Source organism: Neofelis nebulosa, chromosome 4, assembly GCF_028018385.1.
Source record: "Neofelis nebulosa isolate mNeoNeb1 chromosome 4, mNeoNeb1.pri, whole genome shotgun sequence".
Taxonomy (NCBI): Eukaryota; Metazoa; Chordata; class Mammalia; order Carnivora; family Felidae; genus Neofelis; species Neofelis nebulosa.
The window spans coordinates 147,128,229-147,152,964 of record NC_080785.1 but is presented as its reverse complement, the minus strand read 5'-3'; the positions used below and the strand labels follow the sequence as shown (position 1 = coordinate 147,152,964).

Below are 24,736 nucleotides of genomic sequence, written 5' to 3'. Positions count from 1 at the left end.
TGCATAGCAATGCAACTGATTTCTGTGCATTGATTTTATATCCTGCGACTCTTCTGAATTCATGTATCAGTTCTCAAAGTTTTTATGTGAGCCTTTTGGGTTTTCTACATAGAGTATCATGTCATCTGTGAAGATTAATTGTTGACCACTTCTCAGACTGTATTTCTGTTTCAGGAAGTTATTTGAAAGATCATTGCTTAAGCAGCTCTTAAATGACTCTCTAAATTCTTGGCACCACCTTAGCTGGGTGGTCTTTTGTCTCTGTCCTCAAGATCCTTAGGATGCCCCTTTGAGTCAGATCATTCAGCAATGAAGTCATATTTCATCTACCGTGCTGACCAGAGAGGCCAGCTTGTTAATTTAGTATGCCTGCTCTTGTGCTCAAAGAAGTTTCCATAAATCTAGAAACATGGAAGGATGAGGCCCGAGGCATGTGGCCATCCATTCTTTTCTCTAAAAGGGTTGGAATACTCAGAAGAATCTTTGTAGACTTGGACCAGAATTACCATCTTAGGGAAGGTTGTATGTAATAAATGGTGCTACCCTGAAGAGGACATTCGGATTTTGGCAGGGTGCAGAGGGAGAAGAGTCAAAAATCAAATCAAATCAGTCAGTGCCTATTGCAGAATTCCTTATTTGAGTCATGTGGCATTTTCTTTTTGAAATAAATGAATTCAGCACACATAATGTTAGAGGGGTGCTTGTGTTTTATCTTGTTTAGAAGATTAGGCATCGTATTAACTTGCTCTTAGTGTGTAGCACATTCTCTGAAGGCCCACATTAAAAGGACAGGTTTAAAGAAAGCATGCTGGTATCCCCATCGTCTTGTCCTATTGTCGAGATCGTGCCAGCCTGATCCCTCTCTCAGCGGGCCTCCTTCCCCTTCCTCTGCTCTCCTCGGGGAGTGAAGCAGGGCTCACACCCTGACAACCTGCAGAGCTGATAAGGTGGCTTGTGTTAAAGAGCTCCCAGTTGGAAGAGAATTTCTTCTTTTCTTTAATGGCCAACCTTTCTTGGCCAGGACACCTTTGACCTTGGCAGACTACAGGGGCCCTCTCTAGATTGATCCAGGAGACCCTCTCCTATATTGCCATCACATTAATCACTAGCGCTGGGGACTTGTAATTATAGCTCACCTGGAATCAGAAGCGGCCGAAGGACCCGATGCAACAGAGGAAAATGGCAAATAGACTTTATGCAGGTAAAGTCAGGGGTGGTCCAGAGAGGGCCTGAACCCCAAATAATGGACCTCCTTCTGCTCCTGCCTTGATTATATTTGTGAAGCGCAGTATCCAGATGTCAGGTGATTAGCATACTTTGCTTTTTTCACTACCTGATGGGAATAATGATTTTCTTCGTAGAGTCCCTTTAATTTCAATTAGAGGTGAGTAGAGATTAAATTAAACTCATCAAACCTACTGCCTACCAGGAGGAGAAGCACATAACCTCCAGGGCACCAAGAAAATGCTCTGACAACCAGGGAGGACAACCAGCTGCAGGAAGGGGTGAGGCCAGCTAATTAGGTTGAGGGCACCCAGTTGGCTGATTACCAGAGAGAACCTTTTTGTTTTTCTTAATTTTTAATTAATTAATTACTTTTTTAAAATTTAAATCCAAGTTAATTGACATATAGTATAATAATAATTTCAGGGATAGAATTTAGTGATTCATCACTGACATATAACACCCGGTGCTCATCCCAACAAGTGCCCTCCTTAGTACCCATCACCCATTTAGCCCATACCTACCCCCCCTAACCCCCCTCCAGCAACCCTCAGTTTGGGGAACCTGTTTTTTTTTTAATTATTAATTTTTTTTAACATTTATTTATTTTTGAGAGACAGAGCACAAGTGAGGGAGGGGCAGAGAGAGAGGGAGACACAGAATCCAAAGCAGGCTCCAGGCTCTGAGCTGTCAGCACAGAGCCCGATGCGGGGATCTCACAGACCGTGAGATCATGACCTGAGCTGAAGTCGGACGCCCAACCGACTGAGCCACCCAGGCGCCCCCGGAGAAACTCGTTTTTGAGCCAGCTGAAGTGACTGGCATGCCAGCAGCAGGTAGGACATGATTCAACCCTGCCTTCTTCAGACCAGCCGTCTGTGTGCTGAGGATGGGCCCCCGCATCCTTGGTGGCTGGTGGACACGGGCAGTGGCCTCAGTGCCTCCGTGGCTGGACATGAAGATGAGCAGCATGGGTGATCTGCACAGGTGGATACAGATAAGGAACCTTGTGAGACTGTCCCCAGGAAAGAGACCAAAGTAGTAGAATTTAGCACAGTTGATAATTCTGTTGATCTGTCACTTTGAGCCACCAGGTTTCTTATAAGATACATGTTTATTAATTTGCATTTTTACCTCTCAGGTAGACTGCACATTTGTAAAAGAGGCATTTTCTTTGGGAAAAAGAACTTGGATATTTAAACAACAACTTGGATATTTAATCTTACAATGACAGTGAATCTAAAAAGTTCCTTTATTCATATGTCTTAAAATTCTTTGCTGGAGAGATTTCTTCTGCTATTTTGTTCACCTGGCCAGTGACTGAATCTTAAATTTCCTGGAATATGAAGATGCATGTTATCTATAAAGCTCTGTGTTGACCTCACGTCCTGTGATGAGGATCCATGTGTCCATTTCCTGTGGATTACTGCAGTTTGTTTTTCAGTGTGTAAATGGCCCTGGGCCTCTGTCACCTCTTCTTTGAGGTCTGTGTTTTGGTTTACTCTCATGGCCCCCCTGCCACTGATCTGGGAGTCCTTGGGAAAGGCTTCTTGTTCCATATTAGGGCATTCTGTCTTAGCTCTGAGTTCTGATCCTTAACAGCCTCTAATTAATAATTCATTGAAAACAGTCCTGGATGTTGCCTACAAGTTCCTACCATGTCTGGCTCCTTCCTGGCTCTCCAGGCCCAAGCTTCTTTTCCCTCTCTGTGCTCAGTGAGTTTATTACAATCATTTAAGTGTGCACTGTTTCGTTCTGCCACAGGATCTTGGCACATGCTGTTTCTCTACCTATGACCCATGTCCTAGTCAACTTGTCTCTGGGCCCTCCCTCAGTGCTCCTACTGTGTAGCATCAAACTACTGTAAGCCTTTCCTTGATGGCTTTTGTTACTCTTGCATATACTGGTGTTACTTACTGATTGCTGTCTATACACCAGATCTGCTCTTGCTTGTTAATTGATCAAGTATAGTATGTGACATTTCAAGGATTCTTAATCATGGGCTGTCCATGTTATTGGAGTGAGATTCATCCCACATTCTATGCCCTTCATGAGCTTCTCACCTGACTGCTCCTTCTCTGACTCTTCAGTCAGCCCATTTTTGCTTTTTCTTCTGTCCCTCCGTCCCTCTCATTACCCGGGTGTTACCCAAGGAAAACACAGATGCTGTGGAGTGTGAGTGGTTACAAAGGGGGTTTTATTGGACTCCTTGAAGAAATGGCCAATTCTAGCTCAGGGCAGAAAATGAACAAGACTATCCTGGCACATATTGCCCATTGTGAGAGCAGGAAGCTGTCGACTCTTGTGAAAGGACTTGGTTGCAACCCTAAAGGGAAGAGCTTCCACTGACCAGAGATGGATTTACTGGGAGTCTCTCCTTAAAAAAATCAGCAACAGATCAAAACACATGATGTATGTTACAATCCATGCTGATAATAAAAATAAGAGGCAGCAAAACCACAAGTTCAAAATAGTACCCAAAAAAAGAGGGTCACCATTGGTCCAATATTTATTTTGGAAACCAATAAAAAATGAAGAGTAGCAAGCATTTATCCAACATTCCTCTACAAATGGTTCCTCTGTCAGCTAAATGGTACAAGAAGTGGGGCGCTGGTGGCTCCTTCAATTGAGTGTCCAAATCTTGATTTGGGCTCAGGTCATGATCCCAGGGTCGTGGGATCGAGCTCCACATGAAGCTCTGCACTGAGCATGGAGCCTGCTTGAGATTCTCTCTCTATCTCTATGCCCCTCTCCCTCTCCCTCTCCCCAGCTCGCTCGCTTGCTCTCTCTCAAAATAAAAATAAAGTGCAGGAAGGGAACCTTTTCTTTCTAGAAATTTCTGGAAATTTTTAATAAACGATGAGTGTTGATAGAATTGAAACGTGACCTCTAGTGAACTAATCTAGGCATTGAACATCAATGGCTGTCAACATCACAAGAAGACTACCAGACATTTGTCTGAGGGAAGTAACAGTAGCATAAATGAAGTAAATATATCCATCCATCCATAAGTAGTCAGCCCTGAATCTGATCAAGCCTCTAGATGTAACCACCAGTTCACATACAGGGGACAGAGGAACATGTCAAATGACACCTGAGAATTGTTATCAGTGAAATGTGGATTCTGAGACACTCTTCATGACAAACAACTTGGTTCCTTTAACGAAAAACTGTGAGAGAAATAAGGAAGGGAGTTAGCATGAGAACTTAAGAAACCCCTCAACAAGGCACAATGCGGGGGCTTTATTTGGATCCTAATTCAAATGGTGGCTGTGATTGGCACAATGTGGGATGACTATTAGGCTTTTGTCTTTAAAAGTCCTTTTCTTTCAGAGACCTATATTGACATGTTCACAGCTGAGATAATGTGATGTCTGGGATGTTTCACAATAATCTGGATGATCTGTTGTTGTAGAACAAATCACCCCAAAATTTAACGGCTTAAAACAAGCAGCATTTATTGTCTCACACAGTTTCTGAGGGTCAGGGATGCAGGAGGATGGATGGTTGTGGCTCAGGGTCTCTCACAAGATTGCGTGCAGGGTGTCGGCTGAGGGCTGTGATCATCTGAAGGCTTGACTAGGATGGAAGATCTACTTCTAAACTCATTTATGTGGCTGTTGGGAAGAGATCTCAGTTCTTTTATAGCTGTTGGTTGGAAGCTTCAGTTTCAGTGGGCAATCCATAGGCCTCTTTCCATCAAAGCAGTTGGCCTGCCTAGAGTGAATTATCCAACAGAGATTGGGAAAGCAACCATGACAGAAGCCATGGTGTCATTTACAGCCTGATCTTGCAGGTGGCATATCATCACTGCTGTATTCTCTTGATCACAGAGCTCACCTCTGGATCACAGAGCAGCAACCCTTGGAGGACCCCCCCCCCCCACCCGCCATGAGGCTGTGAATATCAGGAGGGGAGGATCATTGGAGGCCATCTTGGAAGCCATACGGGAGTTAGAGGAAAGTGGTGGTGGGATGCTGATAAAATAATATTCACCATGAGTTGACAATTAAAAATTTCTGTAATAAGTTTTTGGGGGGATGGGAGGAAATATATATTTTAAAGACAGAATGCTTAGATTTAAATTTCAGCCCTTGTATTTATTAGCTGTGAGATCTTGTCAAGTGATGTGAACCATCTGAATCTGTTTCTCCATTTATAAAAAGGGAGCAATGAGAATGCAGTATCTCGTGGGGGTTGCCATGAGGCTTGAAGGACACACTACTCGTGTGTGTGCTCAAGCCAAGGCTGGTGTGTGGAAAGCACGCAATAAATACTAGTTATCAGCAGTAACATCTTTGCTTCTATCTCAGACATTCTTTCTGCTGAGATATTTGCAGGACCATTCGCAGGACCACCTTTTTTCTAGAAACCCTTTAACATTTTAGAGGCTTATTGTGATTTTCTCTGGAAAAGCTACCATTTGTTTCTTATCTCCTCTTTACATGTGTTTCCTGTCAATATGCTGCAGAGTAAAGACCTTGCTCACCGTGGAAACTGTGTGTGTGCGCGCGCGCGTGTGCATGCGTGTGCGTGTGTGGACACGTCTTTGCTTTCCTGGCTGTGTCAGTACGTTGAGAATGTGGCCTAAGCCAGTGAAGGGCTGCACCTCTCCCACAGCTGATTATACATTCACTGTGCTGCAGTTCTTATCTGTCCAGCACCCCCTCCTCCCTCCTATCAGTGAAATCCCTCCGTCTTTACCAAACCCATTTGGTGAAGTTTAAGTAGGACTTTCCCCAGCTCTTGCTACTACAACCTCAAGTTCAGAAATGGGAGCATGATCCAGACCTGGGTAAGTCAATGGTCCCATTTTCTGGCCACCTGATTGGCTCAGCCCCAGACACATAACCTAAGCTGGGCTAATCAGTGTGTTTCCGGGGACTTTTCTGCTAAAAAATATTGTGGAAATCGGTCTGGTGTCATGGTGCCAGATTTAGCAAAACAGATAAACAGGGAACCCACTTAACTTTGAATTGCAGATAAACATTAGATACATTTCTAGCATATTATTTGTTGCTTCTCTGAAATTCCAAGTTGATTGGGCATTCTGTTTTTTTTTTTTTTAATTTTATTTATTTATTTATTTTTATTTATTTTTGGGACAGAGAGAGACAGAGCATGAATGGGGGAGGGGCAGAGAGAGAGGGAGACACAGAATCGGAAACAGGCTCCAGGCTCCGAGCCATCAGCCCAGAGCCTGACGCGGGGCTCGAACTCACGGACCGCGAGATCGTGACCTGAGCTGAAGTCGGACGCTTAACCGACTGCGCCACCCAGGCGCCCCATGGGCATTCTGTTTTTATCTGGCACCCTTAGCTCTGGCCACTGGGCAGACTGAGCCAGGAAAGTGTGACACCAGTGATGTAGACAGCTGTGTGGTTGAGAGCCACCTGGCAGAACGAAGCCCAGTGGTTCTGGGAGATAGACACAGAGGAACCCAGCCTGGAGTACATCATTGAGTCCTTGCTCCTGGTCCTCCCCTGATAGGAGCCAATGACTTTCCTTTTGCACACTTGTAGGCATACTTGTAGGGGAGCTTTGTTTTTGTTTTTAGAATTTGATTTAAATACTTTCATAGCCTCAAAATACAATGCCATCGGTGCCCTACTAGGAAAACCTAACCTTTACTGACTGCTTAGTATATATGCTGGACTGGATTAAGCACTCTGTCTGATTATCTCATTAAATTCTCGTTGTAACCCTGCATGGTATAAATGAAGAAATTATTGACCTAATAACTTCCTTTCTGTGAGTTGTTATACTGCTATTACTATATACATACGCATTGTGTCACTATGGTATGTGTACTGGATATTTACTATAGTAACGTCTGAAACAGTAAGACCCTGAAAAACTAAATTTTCATCAGCAGGGGACTGACTGGTCAAATGTTGATACATCCCTAAAAAAATATGTCACAATGCTATACAGGGTATTTGCTTATTCACAGATTTCCATCAGACAAGTTTGATATCCATATGTAATTAATTTGGCAAATTACAGAGATCATTGAAACAAATACACTTTAATTGCGTACAAGTTTTACAAAACTATGGAAATCTTCCAAATGATTCTACAGAAAAAGTTCTCATGTAGTTGTATCATGGGGTCACATTGTCGTTGCCAGGCTCTTCCAGAAATGAATGTTGCTATCGCTGAACGGGCGAGCTTGGGGTGGGTCAGAGCACATCCATCACCATCCCCTGCACAGTGACCCCAGATGTGTGTTCTCGGCATCTACCGGCTTCCACTCTGCGCTGTGACTTTGCATCCGTGTGCACGGGACTGTCAGCCTGACAGGGAGGGGACGGATTGCTGAAGATGAGCCCTCGGCATCCCTGGGGCCACATCTGCATTCCATTCTCCCTAGATGCTGACTATAAATACACATCTCTTCAGAGTCAAAGCTTCCACGGAGCTTGGCACCATGTTTGGAATTAACTGGAACTGTGACTTCTGTCTGCTCTCGCACACTGAAACTGATGCAAGCATTCTTCCCCCAAGAAGCAAAGCTGAATCAAATCAAAGTTTTCATAAAGTTTATAGAGGATGAACTTGGACCTTTAGAAATGTCAGAAGATACGAAGAGTGAGGCCTGCTGTTTATACACACACCATTGTACTGCATGGAGACACAAAGCAGATATTTCTGTCCAAGTAGCATTTGGGCTGTGGCTTTCTTCAGTCTCTCAGGGGTGCCCTGAGCAGTTTCCCTCGAACCCTAACAAAGAGGACAGTGAACTGACACAGTACAGCAGTGAGTGGTCCTGGACACAGCCTTGCCTCTGATGGCTTTGCTCCAGGCCCCTGTTCCATCTCAGGTGTTTTCTGATTGTAGAGAGTCACCAATTCTGGGCTCGTCACCACCATCTCACCTGGCACACATACTGCTGTTGCCCTCAAAATGATGTTGAAATGCTGTTCATTGTTCACGTCCAGGAGATCTATCTTGTCTCCAATTCGGCATTAGCATTGAACAGCTGCTATCTTCAGACACTTCAATTTGTTATAGACAACGTTAAGGAGAAACCGGGACCAGCTCAGACAAGGTTCTCTCAGTATCTGTACTTTCTCCCCCAAATTGCAAACATCTGGGCCTGCTCTTTAATACCACGAGCCTCTTGGGCCATTCTGTTTTCATGTTTGAGAAACACCATGTCACTGTCTACTTTCCCTGCTGGAATCAAATGACAGTCTGATTCACTGGAGCCTGGGCTTTGAGGTAGCAATGCCACGGGACGTGTGCCTTTCCTGTAAACTGTATTGTGTGGGCACTGCCCTAGGTCCCTGATGTGTGGGTGCCCAAAAGATGCAGTCGTAATTCAGCCACGGGATTTCTCAGCCTCAGCTGGAGCCTGGGAAGATCATCTCAGGGATGGAGTTGAAAGGGTGTTGTCAGGAGGAATTATATTAGGATGAAGAGTCCATATTTATACTAAATCATGTGGTCTAGTATCCTAGTCAGGTCAGAAGTCAGGTGTCTCTGGGTCTCTGACCAACAGGCTTCTGTGGTTTGCGCTCAGAGCTCAGTGGCAGTGGACCACAGAGATGTCAATGAGAAGTCTGACATCAGAATGCAACAGTCTTGGGGTGCCTGGGTGGCTCAGTCGGTTGGGCGTCCGACTTCGGCTCAGGTCATGATCTCAAGGTCCGTGAGTTCGAGCCCCGCATCGGGCTCTGGGCTGACAGCTCAGAGCCTGGAGCCTGTTTCGGATTCTGTGTCTCCCTCTCTCTCTGACCCTCCCCTGCTCATGCTCTCTCTCTGTCTCAAAAATAAATAAATGTTAAAAAAAAAATTAAAAAAAAAAAGAATGCAACAGTCTTTGCTTGTCTGTTCAGGCTGACTTGACTGACATGAGCTCTGTCCCTATTTTAGAAGGCAAGGGGTACCATGTCTATTACTGCTAAAACTGACAGTGGAAGACCCTGTACAGGGTACCTTCACTTTTAGCTTCTTAATTTTAGTTTGTCAATAAACATGTACCCTAAGCTACCTGACAGCACTGTGCTAAGTGACCTAATAAAGTCAAGCATGTTTGATAAAGGCCTGCACTATAGCTGTCCCCCAGGATTCTGGGCCCCCGGTCATTATGGATGCTAGGTGTGGATGGGCAGCGAGGAACAGCGGACACGCACATGCTTCCTATACCTGCTCTGTTCACACGCATGCTCTTAGTCCATGGGATTTCATTTACAAGTCTCAAATTCAAAAGTAAAATTATTAAGAATTTCAAGACAGTGATGGCAAAGCATTAAACCAAGCAGGGGGCCCTGTGTGGCTGCCTAGGTCACATGCCCATGAAGCCAGCCCTGAATGGGATCGTGGCTTTGCACATGACCCTATAGACTCTGTCCACCCCTGAGGACTGTACTTTGTCAGAGATGTAGGGAGCTGAGCTCTCAGTGTTGGGAGGGGTTGTGTTGCACAGGGTTTCGGGTATGGGGCTTCACATTTTGAGGCTCCCTTTCCTCACACTTGCTCTGCTATCCTGGGCAAACATTTCACTTTTTGGGACTCCATTTGCTGATATGTACAACAGGAACCTGATAGAGTCATTAGGGGGATCAGGCGAAATAATGCATGCAAAACACCTGGTGCCCAGCATACGGTTGTCATTGGGCCAATGTTGGCTGCCATTGGAGGACTTGGGTGAGGCAATTTCAAAGCTATGGCGGGGGTGCTGCAGTGACCTCCTCCACACCTAGTGGGTATATAATTCAGGTCTGCTGAATGCCAGTGACTTTGATGGGCATCGTGGATTGGTGGCTGTTAGCCTTCCCCCTAAGTCCCCCTAGCCCGGACCCCCAGCTCTGTGGATGGGGGATGGTTTTGTCTCCTCATGTCCATTTGTCATATCAGTCCCCTGCTTTTAATTGGGAGGACTCAAGCATTCGTTATAATTATGTAGACAGGAAAAACATGATTGCTGTATCACAGAGAGCACTATAGTATTGATTCAACTAAATCAAATGCTGGTGGAGGGAGAGGATTATTGCTCCAGGACCCTCTGCTGGCCTGGATGTTGTGACTGTTTCACGGAGATAAGCAGCCCTGCTGGGCCTGCTGGCACTCAGGCGAGGGAGGCTGTGGGGCTCTTGGTTATCTCCCCAGGCATAAAGCTGTACTAATTGCTTTGGAAGCGAGGCCTTTTCCCGGGCAGCAGCAGCATATGCTGCCTGAGTGCGTGGAGCAAAGATAAAGAGCCACCCTCCTCCTCCTTCACTGAAGTTTAATAATAAAGTGGAACTGTTACCATTTCCAATAAATTGTTTATTTTAATTTAGAAAAATAACGAAAACTGGCCACCTTCTGGCACGCCGTTGTGGCATGTCTTCCTGGCTCGGGCACTCTTGAACCTTCTGTTCTCTGTAGCTGGCTCTGGAAGGCGTTCGGATCTCAGTGTTGGTGAAATCAACCACATGTCTTTCTCCATGTAATCAAACCTGGCCCTCACAGGGAAAAAGAAGTCGTTTTCCAAGGCCCATTAGATGGTAGCGCTGCAAACCAGGAAGTTGGCATCGAAGGCATTTGGAGTATAAAGCTTTGTAGGATTTTTTTTTTTCCACGTATTTATTTTAGTGAATGTGAAATTGAGATAGTCTCACATTTTTCTGTCATCACTGTTCTTTCAGATGACTTTTTTCCTGTATTATCAGGGGGAGGTCAGCCCAATACCCCTTGCGTGAGAGGTGAGCTGAAGGGGGCGCCGGGGTGGCTCAGTGGGTTAAGTGTCTGACTTCGGCTCAGGTCATGATCTCACGGTTCATGAGTTCGAGCCCCACATTGGCCTCTTTTCTGTCAGGATAGAGACCACTTCAGAGCCTCTGTATCACCCCCCTGTCTCTGCCCCTCCCCGACTCACACACTCCCTCTCTCTCAAAAATAAGTAAACATTAAAAAGGAAAAAAAAAGAGTGAGTCGAAGGCCCAGATAAAGGTGATGTCTTCCTCAGGTGTTCAGGGAGGGTGAGTGGCAGTGTAGGACTTGGAATTCAGGCCACCTGCTTCTGCCTGCTACTCGGGGGCACCAGTGCGAGCTCACTCTTCCACCCACCATGCAGCGGCTTTTCTCATCCCCATTTCACAGGGAGCAAAACTGAGACCTGAGAGCCAAAGCTACTTGCTTCAGGGCCTTATAGCTGGTAAATAGTACAACCAGAACTAGGACTCAGTCTCCTGAATTTCAGTTCAGTTTTTTTTTCTTCCGGAGTCCATGGGTTCTATATACCAATTGCTTATATACAGTGATTATAATGTGATTGCATTAAATATGACACATTTTGAATCTTAGAGCAACCACAGCTGAGGACAGAGAAAAGAAAATCTGAATTGATGAAGATGCTTCAGAGCAGTCGGCCAGGCCCCTTCCTTCCCTTCCAGACACTGCCCTTGGAGTGCACGTGGGTAGGATTCCTCCTTAGCAAATTCCTCCAGGTTTTGAGTAGTGAAAGCAGTGGCCATTAAATCCACGTGCACCAGGAGAGCGCTATGAAGTGCCTGACTCTGTCTGGCAGGAGTACTCACAGGACATAGGTAAATCGTGTAGTGTAATGCCAGTGATTAAAAACGGGAGGCTGGGGACAGAGGAAGTGAAGGGGATCATTGTAATCCAAGGGCAGGGCTTTGGAAGCATTGTCCCAGCCAGAGTCATTGTGATGGTTGTGGTCATTAAGGTCCTTTCCTTTCAGTTAAGCGGCCCAAATCCAGCTAGATCTGGTCAGGCAAAGGACCACATTTATTGGCTCACTTACCTGAAAAAGCTAGGCATTCCTGGTTCTAGGAACCCAAGCCACATGATTCTGCCTTGTTTCCTCCATTATGGGCTCTTTTCTCATTGGCTTTACCTTTATTCAGGTGAGCTCTTCCTCCCCAGAGGCTTGATGGCTGCTGGCAGCCCAGCCTTCTTCCCTACCTCTCAGTAGTCTCAGTGGAGAGAGTTTTCTTCCCCACATTTCAGTAGAGGCCCAGGGATTGGGTCATATGCCCATGCCTGATGGTGCCTCATGGAATTCAGGATGGAATTCACAAATTGGTCAAGCCTGATAAATGGGTTTACCCTTTGATCTGGAAAGGAGGAAGAGAGATGTTAACCTCACCCAAATGACATGAGGCACTAGTGGAGAAGGAAAATCGGAAGAAGGGGAATGGATGTTGAACAGGCAAAAACCACCCATATCCAGTGGGTATAAGCCTTAGTTTCCTCTGACTCACTCTTGATCAGTGGCTTGGTGAGGAGAAAGAACCAGTCTTGCCCAAATGTCTCCAGATGAGTGCTGTCCAGTAGAACTTTATGCAATGATGGAAATGTTCTTTGATCATCACTATCCAATGCAGTAGCCACTAGCCACATGGGGCTGTTGAGCACTTGAAATGAGACTGGTGGGACTGAGCAATGGAGTTTTGTTTGTTTTTTTGTTTTTATGGAGGGGAGAGAGAGAGAGAGAGAGAGAGCAGGGGAGGGGCAGAAGGAGAGAAAGAATCTTAAGCAGGCTCCATGCTCAGTGAGGAGCCCCACCACAGGACTTGATCTTACAATGGTGAGATCATGACGTGAGCTAAAATCAAGAGTCAGACGCTTAACCGTCTGAGCCACCTAGGTACCCCAAGCAACTGAGTTTTTATTTTTAGGTAATTTTATTTAAATTTAATGTAGATGGCTACGTATAGCTCTTGACTGCCATAGTAGCTCTTAGTGGAGTCACATCACTGGAGATAGTTCCCTGGAAGGCAAGGCCTCAGTTTTGTGTAGAATGACAGGTGGGCCAAGGATTAAATGAAGATTGGAAGACCAGGATGATGAAGCAGATTTGGTCCAGGTATACAACAGGAGAAAACGGAGTCCAGACATGAGGGACACGAGAGGGAAAGACACAAAGAGAGAGTCCTTTATCTGTGATGTCGTTTGGAAACCCTTAACCTGGGGACATATTTTTTCCATGTAATATAAGGACCAGATTTGTACCAAAAAGAAAGAAAATCAGAACGGACCTTGTTATAAAGTTGGGTTGAGGGGAATCCCGTGACATGTTATTGCATTTTACTCTAAGTGTCCGACAATAAAAGCAACCATTGTCGGAAGCAATCTTCCTGCACATGACATTCAGTTGCACATTGATTAAAGAAAAATTAAACGGGGTTGCTATGTTATTAAAAAAAAAAAACAATGCTGCATAAACTTGTGTGGCCGAGCACAATGAAATGCAGTTGACAGAAATGACATCAGATGAATAGAATGAACTTGTGAAGGCAAGGTCTAACCACAGCAATGTGAACCCAGGGCAGGTTAAAGCCCAGCCTCTCTACAAGCTGCGTGATGGGCATGTCATGATGCTCTGCATCCTGTAGGGTGTGTGGGGACCACCCTGGGTGATGCCTGCTGAGCCTAAGTCCTTCCTGGTGGACATTAGTCGCCTACGAGTCAGGTTTCCATAGGCGGCTATTCTTGGAGAAGGCAGACTGATCTGTTTTGATCCCTTCTTGCTCACCTGGAGCCAGGGACACCTGGGCTTCCTCAGATTCAGTTAACTGTCTGGATTTGTACAGTCAGTGCTTGTGAAGGACATGCCATGTGCTTGGCATCCTGCTGGGCGTTGGGCATCCAGCAGGAAGAACAGAGAAGCACAAGTCTTGGTTCCTGGCCCTGTGGTTTGTCTGGGTCCATGGCCCTCAGCATTCCTCTCCCCCAACACCCAAGCCACTTGATGGTTACCTGTAGACTCACCTGTAGCGCAGGTGTAGAGATTAAGAGCTCATGGCCAGTACCTGGCATATATACATATGTATACATATGTGTATATATATAAAAGTAGCAAATGTATAGCAGAGAGAAGGAGGCATTAGAATGGGTGAAGCAGACCTGGGTAGAACCTGGGCCAGGCAGCTAGGAGGTGTGTGAATTTGGTGCTGAGCCTCACTCTTCCCATCTGCAAAGTGGGTTGATGGAACCTTACAGGGTTGTTGTGAGGATGCAGTTACATGTTATTTGCTAAGGACCTATTATGAAGCAGGTTTCCATGACTCCATGCTCTGGTGAGCATGAGAGTATGATTGCTGTGAGGAAAGGATGGACCTGGGCAGGGGTCTTATGGGTTATGTGAATATATATCTAGGGTGAGCAGCCAACTTCAAATCCAGCCTTGATTTGTGTTAGGTCTGGGTGCCATTAAAGCTGAACCACCGTGAGGAGCCCACCAAAACTTCCCAGTCCAGTTTTCCAGCAAATCTGCAGCCACTCGCATGACCAGTGGCCCCTGATGCCTCCTGTGGGGGCCTAGGGAGAATAGCATCTTATACCATCAGCGTGTCCTAAGATCGGTCTCTATGATCTATTCTTATTCTGTGATCAGTTTTTGGGTTCTCGGGCAGACACATCACGAGCTGGTGTCACTATCTGAATGCTGATGGAATTCTTGGGGCATTGAAGGGTCCCAGGGCATGGAAGAGAAAGAAAGCCATTCCTCAGCCAGGAAATCACCAGCAAACATTTTCCGTGAGCACGCCCTTCCTGCCCCTCTCCCTCCCGGGTGACTCTTCCATCCAGTTTCTTTAGCAGACGAGGGTGTGGATGCCTTTGGGTACGGCCCAATTCATTTCGGTAGAACAGAAGTGGTTTTGGAATAGGCCAACTGGAAAATAATGCCAGGCAGCTATGGCACTGTGGACACGGGCTTTGGGTCAGCGGACATGCCACAAGCTCATGTGGCCCTGAGCACGTGCCTGGACCTGCTCTTGCCTCTTTGTTGAGAAGCAGAAACATAATGGGCTCCAGGCTTGCTTCCTTCTGCCCCCTTTCCTCTCCAGCTGATGCTGGGTTTCTGTCGATACAACATAGCCAGATGGGACTTAGGGATGTTTATGAAGAGGCTTGGTCCCTTTTTGTGAATTCCTTGAATCTCTTCTGATTTCTAGCCTGTGTCTCTCTTGCCGTAATCACAATTCTTACCTCATGACCCAGTCTTTATCCTTGCTCTTTGGAGATGGTTTGAGCACCTTTTGTGTATCAGATATGTGGTCGTCATGGGAGATTGAGTAGGCCACAAGACATGCCTGGTCTCAGAACATCATTGTCTCGAGTGGGGGCAGAATCTAACTAGGCAGTTACATACCTGGAGTGCTAAGTGAAAGGTATATCTGAGCATGGGGTGCAGCATGGGGTCCTAAGGAAGCATTCTCTTTTTAAATTTTTTTAATGTTTATTTATTTTTTGAGAAAGAGTACAAGCGGGGGAGGTACAGAGAGAGGGAGACACAGAATCTGAAGCAGGCCCCAGGCTCTGAGTTGTTAGCACAGAGCCTGATGTGAGGCTCAAACCCACGAGCCATGAGATCATGACCTGAGCCGAAGTCAGACACTTAACCAACTGAGCCACCCAGCCCCCCTCCCCCCCCAGTAAGGAAGCATTCTAAGTCACTGTCAGAGATGGGGGGTCTAGGAAATTTTCCAAGGCAGGAAGGGGGTGAGGTCTCCAAAGTCGATGGGACCAGGTGTGGCAGGGGAGCCAGGAAATGGATGGAGAGTGGATTCCCAGTGAGGAGAGCACGTACACAGTCTCAGCAGTGATCAGAAGTGGAAAAATTGAGGGTAGAAGAGGATAAAGTAAGTTTTGAGAGATGAAACTGGAAAGGAAAGAAGGAATTTTAGATAAATTAAGTACTTTTCACCAGAATTAAATGAATTCTTTCCCTAGAATGTGATCACAGCTAAAAATGCATAGGCAGGTAAATTTTATATTGAATAAGTTCTTATGTTTTGAATTCTGAAGGGAAGAAGAACACACTGTGATCATTTGGGCCTGGGATGCACTGGTCCTGGTGTATACCCAAGGTTAGCATCACGTAACCATATGGACACTAATGAATTTTCTACTTTGTCGTTCCAGCACTTCAGGGAGCATCTGGACAAACTCTTTGCCAAAGGAATTGGAATGCTGGATATAGCTCTGAATGAGGCCTTCAACATTCTCAGTGATGTAAGCTCCTCTTTGACTTGCCTTTCTTCTGTCCAGGAGAATAGATGGATTTTTTAAAACTTGTTCGATCATGGACCAGCAAATAATGCTAACAGTAGTTAGCTCCTGCTGTCATTGAGTGGCATCCATAGGTATCAGATGGGAGGGTGAGGCTGGCTATTTGGGTCCTCTGGGGACCCAGGTCCAGCCAGTGAGGCTGAGTGGAGTGTAAAATGCCCTCTGATCAGGGCACTCACCCGCCATGCTTGTTGACTCTGGGACCACCAACACTTAAATACCTTCCAGTGCAGATTTTGCCTCAGAAACTTTCAGTTTCTTCATAGAGTAGACTCATCCCTCATTGTGTTTCATACTGAATCCCTGCTTATGGTGATGGTTAGCAGAAGAAAAACTTTCTCTGTGCACTATGCTTAGGGAGTGCCGTACCCATCCCTGCCTTTCTTCCAGCCCCTTGGAGATTCCTAATACACAGTCACATAATCAAAGTTCCAGTAGGTACTACAGGAAAGAATGCCACTGAACCAACTGTTTCCCACACTTCTTGGAACAAGAATCAGTTTTTCAGGTAGCACCTGTTAACATTCCATGAAAAACTTTGGGGAGTGCTGGGCTGGGGGTTCTGCCCCTCCAATCCAAGTGTGTTAAGCTAGAAGAACATGTGACTTTTGTGTTCTTATTACTCTGGGAGAGTAGTAGGAAAATAATGGCAATCTTTATCAATGCAGGTTCTGTATCATTTATGTAACTAGTATGTGTTGTGTATTTTTTAATATCAGACACTGGGAATGCACCAGAGAACAGACTACACAAAGGGTTTGCCTTAATGGGCTAGTGTAAAGGTTGGGTAATTATGGCCCGTGAGCCAAATCCAGCCTGCATCTTCTTTTGGTAAATATTGTTTCATTGGAATGCATTCATGCTCACCTGACTACGTACCTTCTATGGCTATTTTTGCATTACAGTGGCAGAGTTGATTAGCCATAGAGACCATATGGTCTGTAAAACCTAAAATATTTACTGGGTGGACTTTGCAGAAGAAGTTTGCTGACCTCAGGTCTAATGGGAAAAGACAGATGAAGTGCCTATGGAGAGCCCCATTGTGCCAGCATAGTAAGGACTTGCTGCTTTATACAGTGAGGTCAGGAAAGATCTCTCTGATTAGGTGACCTTGGTTGGAGTAGAGACCTTAAGGAAGTGAGGGAACAGTCACTTCAGAAGTTGCCAGCAAGAGGACAGAGTACAAAAGACCTGAGGCAGTGATGCTTGGCATAGTTACCATAAGAGACCAGTGTGAGGAGCAGATCGGAGGAGAAAGAGAGTGCAAGGGAATGAGATCATGGAGGTAGCAGGGGCCAGACCCCATGGAGCCCTCCAGACTCTGGCGGGGGGAGGTGGACTTTGGTTCTTGCTCTGTGTGGGATGGAAAGTCACTGGAGCCTGAGCAGAGAATGACATGACCTGCTTGAGTTTTAGCAGTATTTCTCTGGCTGCTGCATTGAGAAACAAAGACAATAGCTGGGAGCCATTAAATTATTTGGGTGATACATAACTGGTGGCTTGGACCAGGGAGGTAGGTTAAGATGTTAAGAAGCAGAAAAATAGCAATCACTCTAGGTGTTTCAAACAGCAGGGATTTACTTCAGGGAATTGGTTGCATAGGGGATGGAAAAGCTCAGAAACCAGAGAGTGAAACCATCCTCAGATGGGCAGCAGCAGGAAGCAGCTCCTTTCTAGGGTAGGGGGGAAAACAGGAGCAAGGGACGCCATTGGAGCCTCCTCCTAGTGGCCATCTAGATGGGAATGGGGCCACGGAGGGCTGCCTGGGAAAAGCCAGAGTCACAGGGGGAGGCCTGTCCTGTGGCAGCTGGTACCTTGGAAGAGGTGCAGCTGTTGCCAGAAAGCACCCAGGCCCCCAGATCAGAAGAAAGGGAGAGATGGCTTAGAAAAGCGTTGGCTTATCTTCTAGTGTTCTTTGGATGAGCCTTGTCCAAACTCTTGGGGAGCCAGGAAAGTGTGGAATGCAGGGAAAGTCATGGGGCGGAACTGAGGGCAAACAAGCCCTAAATGGAGCAGCAGTTACGTTAAGCTGTTGCAGGAGCTGGGAGACCAGCCAGGGGCCTGGAAGCCCCTCTGCACCGAGTCTTCAGGCCGCTCGGTGGGGCCCCGGGTGTGGGTTTGCATAGGATCACCCACCCAACATCACACGGCTCATCCTGGTGCTCAGTTGTGCCCAGCTCAAAAACTGGAATCTTTCTCACTCAGCTACACTAGCCTCTCAAGCCCTAATTCTAGACTTTCTTTTACCAATAATATCTACTGGCACACAGAAGGCCATTGAGATTTTGGTCCTGAGCCTGTGCTGGGACTGCAGAGGAAGGAGAGATAAGGAGGGAAGGTGCCACATAATCGCCCTCGGCTCTTCCCTCCCACCTGGCTGCACGAGACTGCTGACTGCAGATAATTCACATGTGTGTAAGGCTCAGTGTTTGGGATAGCACAGCCCTCTTCACAGCTTACTAATAATTTGCGAACGTAGCTGGTCAGAGCAGGGGGCCAAGCTACATCTTTAAATTCTGATTTGAACCCTGGATAGGCACCGTCTCAGGGCTTGGAGATGCCAAGCTCTGCATATTTGGCAGGCTCTTTCTAGAAAGTCATATTGAAAGGATTTGTCACAATTATAAAATTGGTTCTCTTTTTATCTCAAAAGCCTAGTGTCTAGAGCAGCGGGAGGCATTCCGAACTCATGAATCCCTTGTTTGGAAATGTGTCCTGCCGTGAATTTCTGTTTTCTGGCTCTTTGGCAGAAGTGGTGAAGGAGCAGGAGTTAGGGAATGCTTGTCATGTGAAGTTTGTGGCCTCTGGAGTCAGGCAGGTTGGGCTGAGAAGCCTGACTTGGTCAGAGCTTTCTGTGAAGCCTTGAGAAAACTCTGCTTTGCCTCACCTTTATTATCCTCATCTGTAAAATGGGGATAGGAATAGACCCATAACTTGTGAAGCCCAGTGCAAAATAAAAATACTCAGAAAAGGGGCATCTGGGTTGCTCAGTCAGTTAAGCATTGGACTTCGACTCAGGTCATGATCTCACAGTTCGTGGATTCAAGCCCCGCGTCTGGCTCTGTGCTGACAGCTCAGAGCCTGGAGCCTGCTTCAGGTTCTGTGTGTATCTCTCTCTCTCTCTGCCCCTCCCCAACTCACTCTCTGTATTTCTCTCAAAAATAAATAAACATTTTTTAAAAATTAAAAATACTCAGAAAAAATGAAAATGAAAATGTTCAGAAGTCATTAAGAATCTTAAGAGAGTGACAGCGGAGGGTTGCCCCGAGTGCGGGCCCTGTACTGCTGTGCACATGATATACCCATGAAGCTGGCCCTGGTGGACCAGGGTTGAGGATTCAGCACAATGAAGCAGTACCTGCCTCCCTTCCAGCAGGGCTGGGGTGGCTGGGAAGTGTCATGTCTATGACCATGGAGTCACTGGGCAGCCTCAACTCTTGCCAGGCTGCCTGTGGCTTCTAGAGGCAGCCGGAGCTCTTGATGCTTTGGTCTTACTTCCTGCCCACGTCCTTGGGAATGTCCACTTCCCTTTATCTTCCCTTCTTTCCTTTCTCTTGCCCTGGTAACTTCTCTCTCCCCACCCTGTCCACTTACCAGTTTTGTTCCCAAACACTCCCAAGCCAGTGTTTCCCACTGCATGCCCAGCCGATGCTGGTCTGCCAGGATACTCTACCCCAGGTGTTGTTGAGGTGGGGAGATGCCATCCTCCTGTCCCAGAGACTCACAACACACCTGTGCATATTCAAGGTCTTCAAAGTCCTCCAGGGAACAGACCTTTTAAAAATGTATTTATACCAGTTCTCAAACTTACTGACTCAAGAACTCTTTATATCATATCAGAACCTCAGGGTTAGAATCTTATAGAAGTCACAGCTCACCAAGTACACCTTCAGGCATAATGTGTCTTATACTCCAGCAGGGTCTATTAACCTCCCAGCATCTCTCAGGTCCAGAAAAATCACCAACGCATAGTGGATTTCTTTCCTTCATTCACATAAGTATTTGTGAACCAGGGAAATCTTCCACACATCTGTGTTCTGCCTTCACCCGTAAAAACCCTCTGGGGTCTGGCCAGTTAGAAAACCTAATGGGTCCAGTGTAAATTCTGGATAGCAAGAAATGGAAGGACCAGAAATGTTACAAAATGTCCCTGATAAGAGATTGTTGACGGTTGGCACCATATTTTGAGTGCACATTTATCTCAGAGAGAGAAACATTTCCATCCTGTCTCTAGCCGCTAGGCTTTTAAATAGCCAAACATTTTGAAAAACACAGAGCTGGTTAATCTCCCATGAAAGTGAAGCTTTCTTTCGCTGTTTTCCACTTCATCAGTATGACCTTTAAGTGATGTAATTCTCTCCTGTGCATGATGCCTGCCCTTGCAAGCCAATAGGAACAAAGAGTTATTTCTCAGTTACACAGACACACATTCTGTGTGCGTTTGTCTTTGTGTCCGTCTCTCTCCCTCACACATGTGCACGCACGCGCGCGCGCGCACACACACACACACACACACACACACACACACACACTTGAAATTGTGATTGTGACCGGGGCTCAGAGTGGTTCAGGGGTTACTAGATGAAATTAATTCTGTTTTGCAATTACCTGCATTTCAGTGTCAGTATTTGCTCGGGTGACTTAAAGGCTTGCAGTTGTTGCACAAAGGACTTTGAAAGGAGCATTCAAATAAACTTCTAAGACTCTTCCAGCTATTGATCTCTGCTGCATTCATTAGTTTCTGTGAGAACACAGAGCCAGTTTGCTACAGTAGTTAGCATCTACCTTGTCATGTGACACCCACAATTATCGTTTTTGGCGATGAATATGATCTTTGCAGTGATTACCTTTTAAAAATTTTTCTTAGCCAATTAAATAAAATTCGGTGACATTTCAAAGGCTGTTAATCACAACCAAATGCTCTAAATATCAGGATGCATTGAAATTTTCGCTGCTAACTGATGAATCACTGAGCTAATTGTAGTTCCTCATCAGGCCCTTGTCATTGTTATTATTATGGAAAACACTTTCATCACTCCCGCTATTCAAAAAAAAAAGTTCTAGACAAATATGCAGAGAAGAGATATTACTCATCAAAGCATTTGAAGTTAATTGCATTCTTCAAAATTCTCCAACTGCAGATTGCTGCAGAGAATACCAGGGGCTCAGCCAGAGAAGAAAGTGATGTTTTTAAATAAACAGCTCAGGGCAGCCCTGTCTTCCAGTCTGCATCATTCAGATATCTTCATTTCCCACTCTTTTTTGCCTTTTGTTTGGGAGAGTTTTTTTCCAGGATGTTTTCGAATGAGTTGCATGAACAACAGGCCCAGGGTGAACTCCAGCCCTCTTTGAACTGAAGCATAGATCACCTTTATTCAGTGGTCCGCTGCCGGCTTTATTCAGTGATTTGAAGAGAATGTTGAATGCAGGCTCCCCAAAACATTTCCAGAACAACTTGTTGATAGGGCAAGACTGCAGAGATGTTTCTTCTTACTGCAGTAAGGAAGAAAATGCACTATGACCATAGAATGTTAGTAATGTCCCAAAGTGGAAGGGACAAAGTCATGTACTGGAGACTATGAAGTCTGGTTGAATGTGAGTCTTTCAGAGTAGAGGGGAAGGAAGAGGCTTGGTTAAGACTGGGTAAGAATCCTAATATTCTAGTTTAGACTTGGTGGATGCAGCAGAGAGAAGATTTTGAGGTTAGTGTTTTCCCCAAGAGTCTTAGGGTACAAATTGTCCTGTGACAGTTTCTACTGAGGAGTTGATGGGCCTTTCAAGACGTTCCTGGAATAAGCAAAAAAGTTATTTGCAATTTTTATCTTCTTGAGCAAGAGAGCTCTGGAATAGTTATATTGATAAAGACAATAGAACCATAACTATGTGTGATAGCTTTAGTTCCCAAGTATTAGTACCTACCTGAGAATTTCTATGATATTCCATCATGGGCCATGTATGCTCATTAATTCAAGGGCATTGGTCTGGTCTGAGTTGCAGGAGTGGCTGCCAGGGCCAGGACTAAAGTGAACCTAAGGCACAAAATTTGAGGAGCACTCACTCACTCTCAGAGTGGAGGACCTGATGACTGTCATGTGGCCCTAGAATTCTGGAAAGAGTGGAGGGAGGAAGAAGCAGGTGAAGGAGATGAGTGCTTATGGAGCCTTGCCATGTATCTCCATCTCCTCAAGGACCTTCATCCCTTTACTGGGAGGCCATAGAGTACGCTGAATCTGGGAGTAGGTTCTGGAGCTGGAGTGCCTGGATTTATATCCTGGCCACTACAGAGGGTAGCTGTGTGACCTTGGGCAAGTTAACTCATCTCTCTGTGCCTCAATTTCCCTACCTGTAAAGTGGTAATAATGATAGTACCTACCTCAGAGGCTAGTCAAGATTAAGTAAGTTAATACTTGTTGCCTGCCATATAATGAACATTTAACCTGCGTTGTAACAACGCATGGTAGTCTCATTTTATAAATGAAGAAAAGGATACTCTGATATGAGAACTTACTGCAGGCACATGGCTTGTGGTGCTGGGATGGAATTAAGTGCTTTTCACTATACTATGGCAGTCCATGTATGTTTTAGGTGGCTTTGCTCTATCCCAATATGGCCCCAAGAAATTCTTTCTGTCCATCTTTCCTTCCTTCCTTCCTTCCTTCCTTCCTTCCTTCCTTCCTTCCTTCCTTCCTTCCTTCCTTCCTTCCTTCCCTCCTTCCTCCCCTCCCATTTCCCTCACTCCTTTCCTTCCTTTGATCCTTCCATCCATCCCTCTCCATCCATCCATCCTTCCTTCTATCCATCCATCTATCCATCTCCAACCCTCCCTCCATCTCTCCATCCATCCATCCATCCATCCATCCCTTCCTCCCTCCATCCATCCATCTATCCATCTATCCATTCATTCATCCCTTCCTACATCCATTCTTCTATCCATCCATCATCCTTCTATCCATCCCTCCTTTCATTCATCCTTCTATCCATTTATTCATCCAGCTAGTTATAGTTTTCTCTAGTCACAACTTCAGTCTCCACATGAGAATTCTAAGTGCACAGAGACTAGACATTAAACATTCAACTTGAGTGTTTTATTAGCTCTCTGGCTCACCAGGAACCAGCAGCAAATCTAAGACCAGTCTCCATCCTTCCCCAGTGCCATGGTCAACAGATCAAACATGCCCACTCAGTGCCTTTGCACATGCTCTTTGCCCTCTTTGAGATGCACCCCCCCCACAGGTACTCTCCCCTCCAGGTGTTACTCATACATCACCTTCTTGGTGAGGTCTTCCCTATTTTTTCTAAAGCTGCCCCCTCCCCATTTCCTGTCCCCCCACTTTGCTTTCTTTTCTCTTTTTTGGTTTCTTAGCATTGCTGTTATCACACAACATACAACAAAATTTACTTTTTACTTTGTTTTTATATGTCTCCCCACATAGAATACAAACTACACAAGGGAGGGGATTTTTATATGTTTCAGCCCCAGCTCTGTGTGGGCACTAGTAAATAATTTAGAATTAATGAATACATTTCACCAACTATAATGGTGGGAGTTTTCACTACTGAAAATTAAAGACTTTTTGTACATTTTCATGCCTCGGCATTGTCATGGAATTATAGGGTATTTAACAGACATGGTGTTGCTTTGAATTGTAGCATTAATAGCAATCATTAAGGTTAAGGAAGTTCTTCAACCCTGATTCAAGGAAAGGACACTAAGCTCTGGTAACCAGTCTGGTCACCCTATCCACCACTCACAAAGACTGGGAGCTTTTAAAATGCCATGTAAAACTGAAAGTTGAAGAAATTTAGGGTCTTACACACCAGTGGGCATAACCTTGGAATTTCAGCCTGCTATACATAATATATTAATAAACTAATATGTGACAAAATAAATATGTAATAAACTAACATGTAATGTTACCTGCTAACAAATACATATTTAAAGTTTTTTTAAGTTTATTTATTTATTTTTGAGAAAGTGAGAGAGAAAGAGTGTGAGCGGGGGAGGGGCAGAGAGAGAGGGAGATACAGAATCTGAAGCAGGCTCCAGGCTCCGAGCTGTAAGCACACAGCCTGACGCGGGGCTTGAACCCATAAACCGTGAGATCATGACCTGAGCTGAAGTCGGATGCTCAACCGACTGAGCCACCCAGGCACCCCTAACAAATACGTATTTAAAACGAACCCTAACAAAAGGATGCCTAGGCTTCTAGTTTGAATTGGCCTGTTTCTGACTTTATGTGTCCAAAACCTCCTTGATTTTACTATATAGTGCAGTCTGTACCCATCAAACCAGATTCATTTAGGTTTTAAAAGAGATGTTGCCTGCCACATATGCTCTGCCCATGTCAAGTGTTCCTAAAGAGTGACTGTGCCAGTGCCTTTGGGGCTTGTATCATGAGGCAGTATCTGTGCTTGAAGGTAAGAGAGGTTATGTGTCCTCGAACCTCACTTCCCACCCTGCGTGTGTTTTTCAGACATCCTCTCT

General features: G+C 45.5%; 1 protein-coding gene across 5 annotated transcripts in view; it reads left to right on the top strand.

Moving 5' to 3' along the window:
- Window positions 1-24,736, top strand: part of CACNA2D3 (calcium voltage-gated channel auxiliary subunit alpha2delta 3) — an 860,192-nt gene that overhangs the window by 441,443 nt on the left and 394,013 nt on the right. For all 5 annotated transcript variants that reach the window (XM_058726526.1, XM_058726525.1, XM_058726524.1 and 2 more), the window contains one exon: window positions 16,105-16,194. In XM_058726526.1, the coding sequence (XP_058582509.1) occupies window positions 16,105-16,194 (90 nt within the window). The remainder of the gene's footprint in view (window positions 1-16,104; window positions 16,195-24,736) is intronic.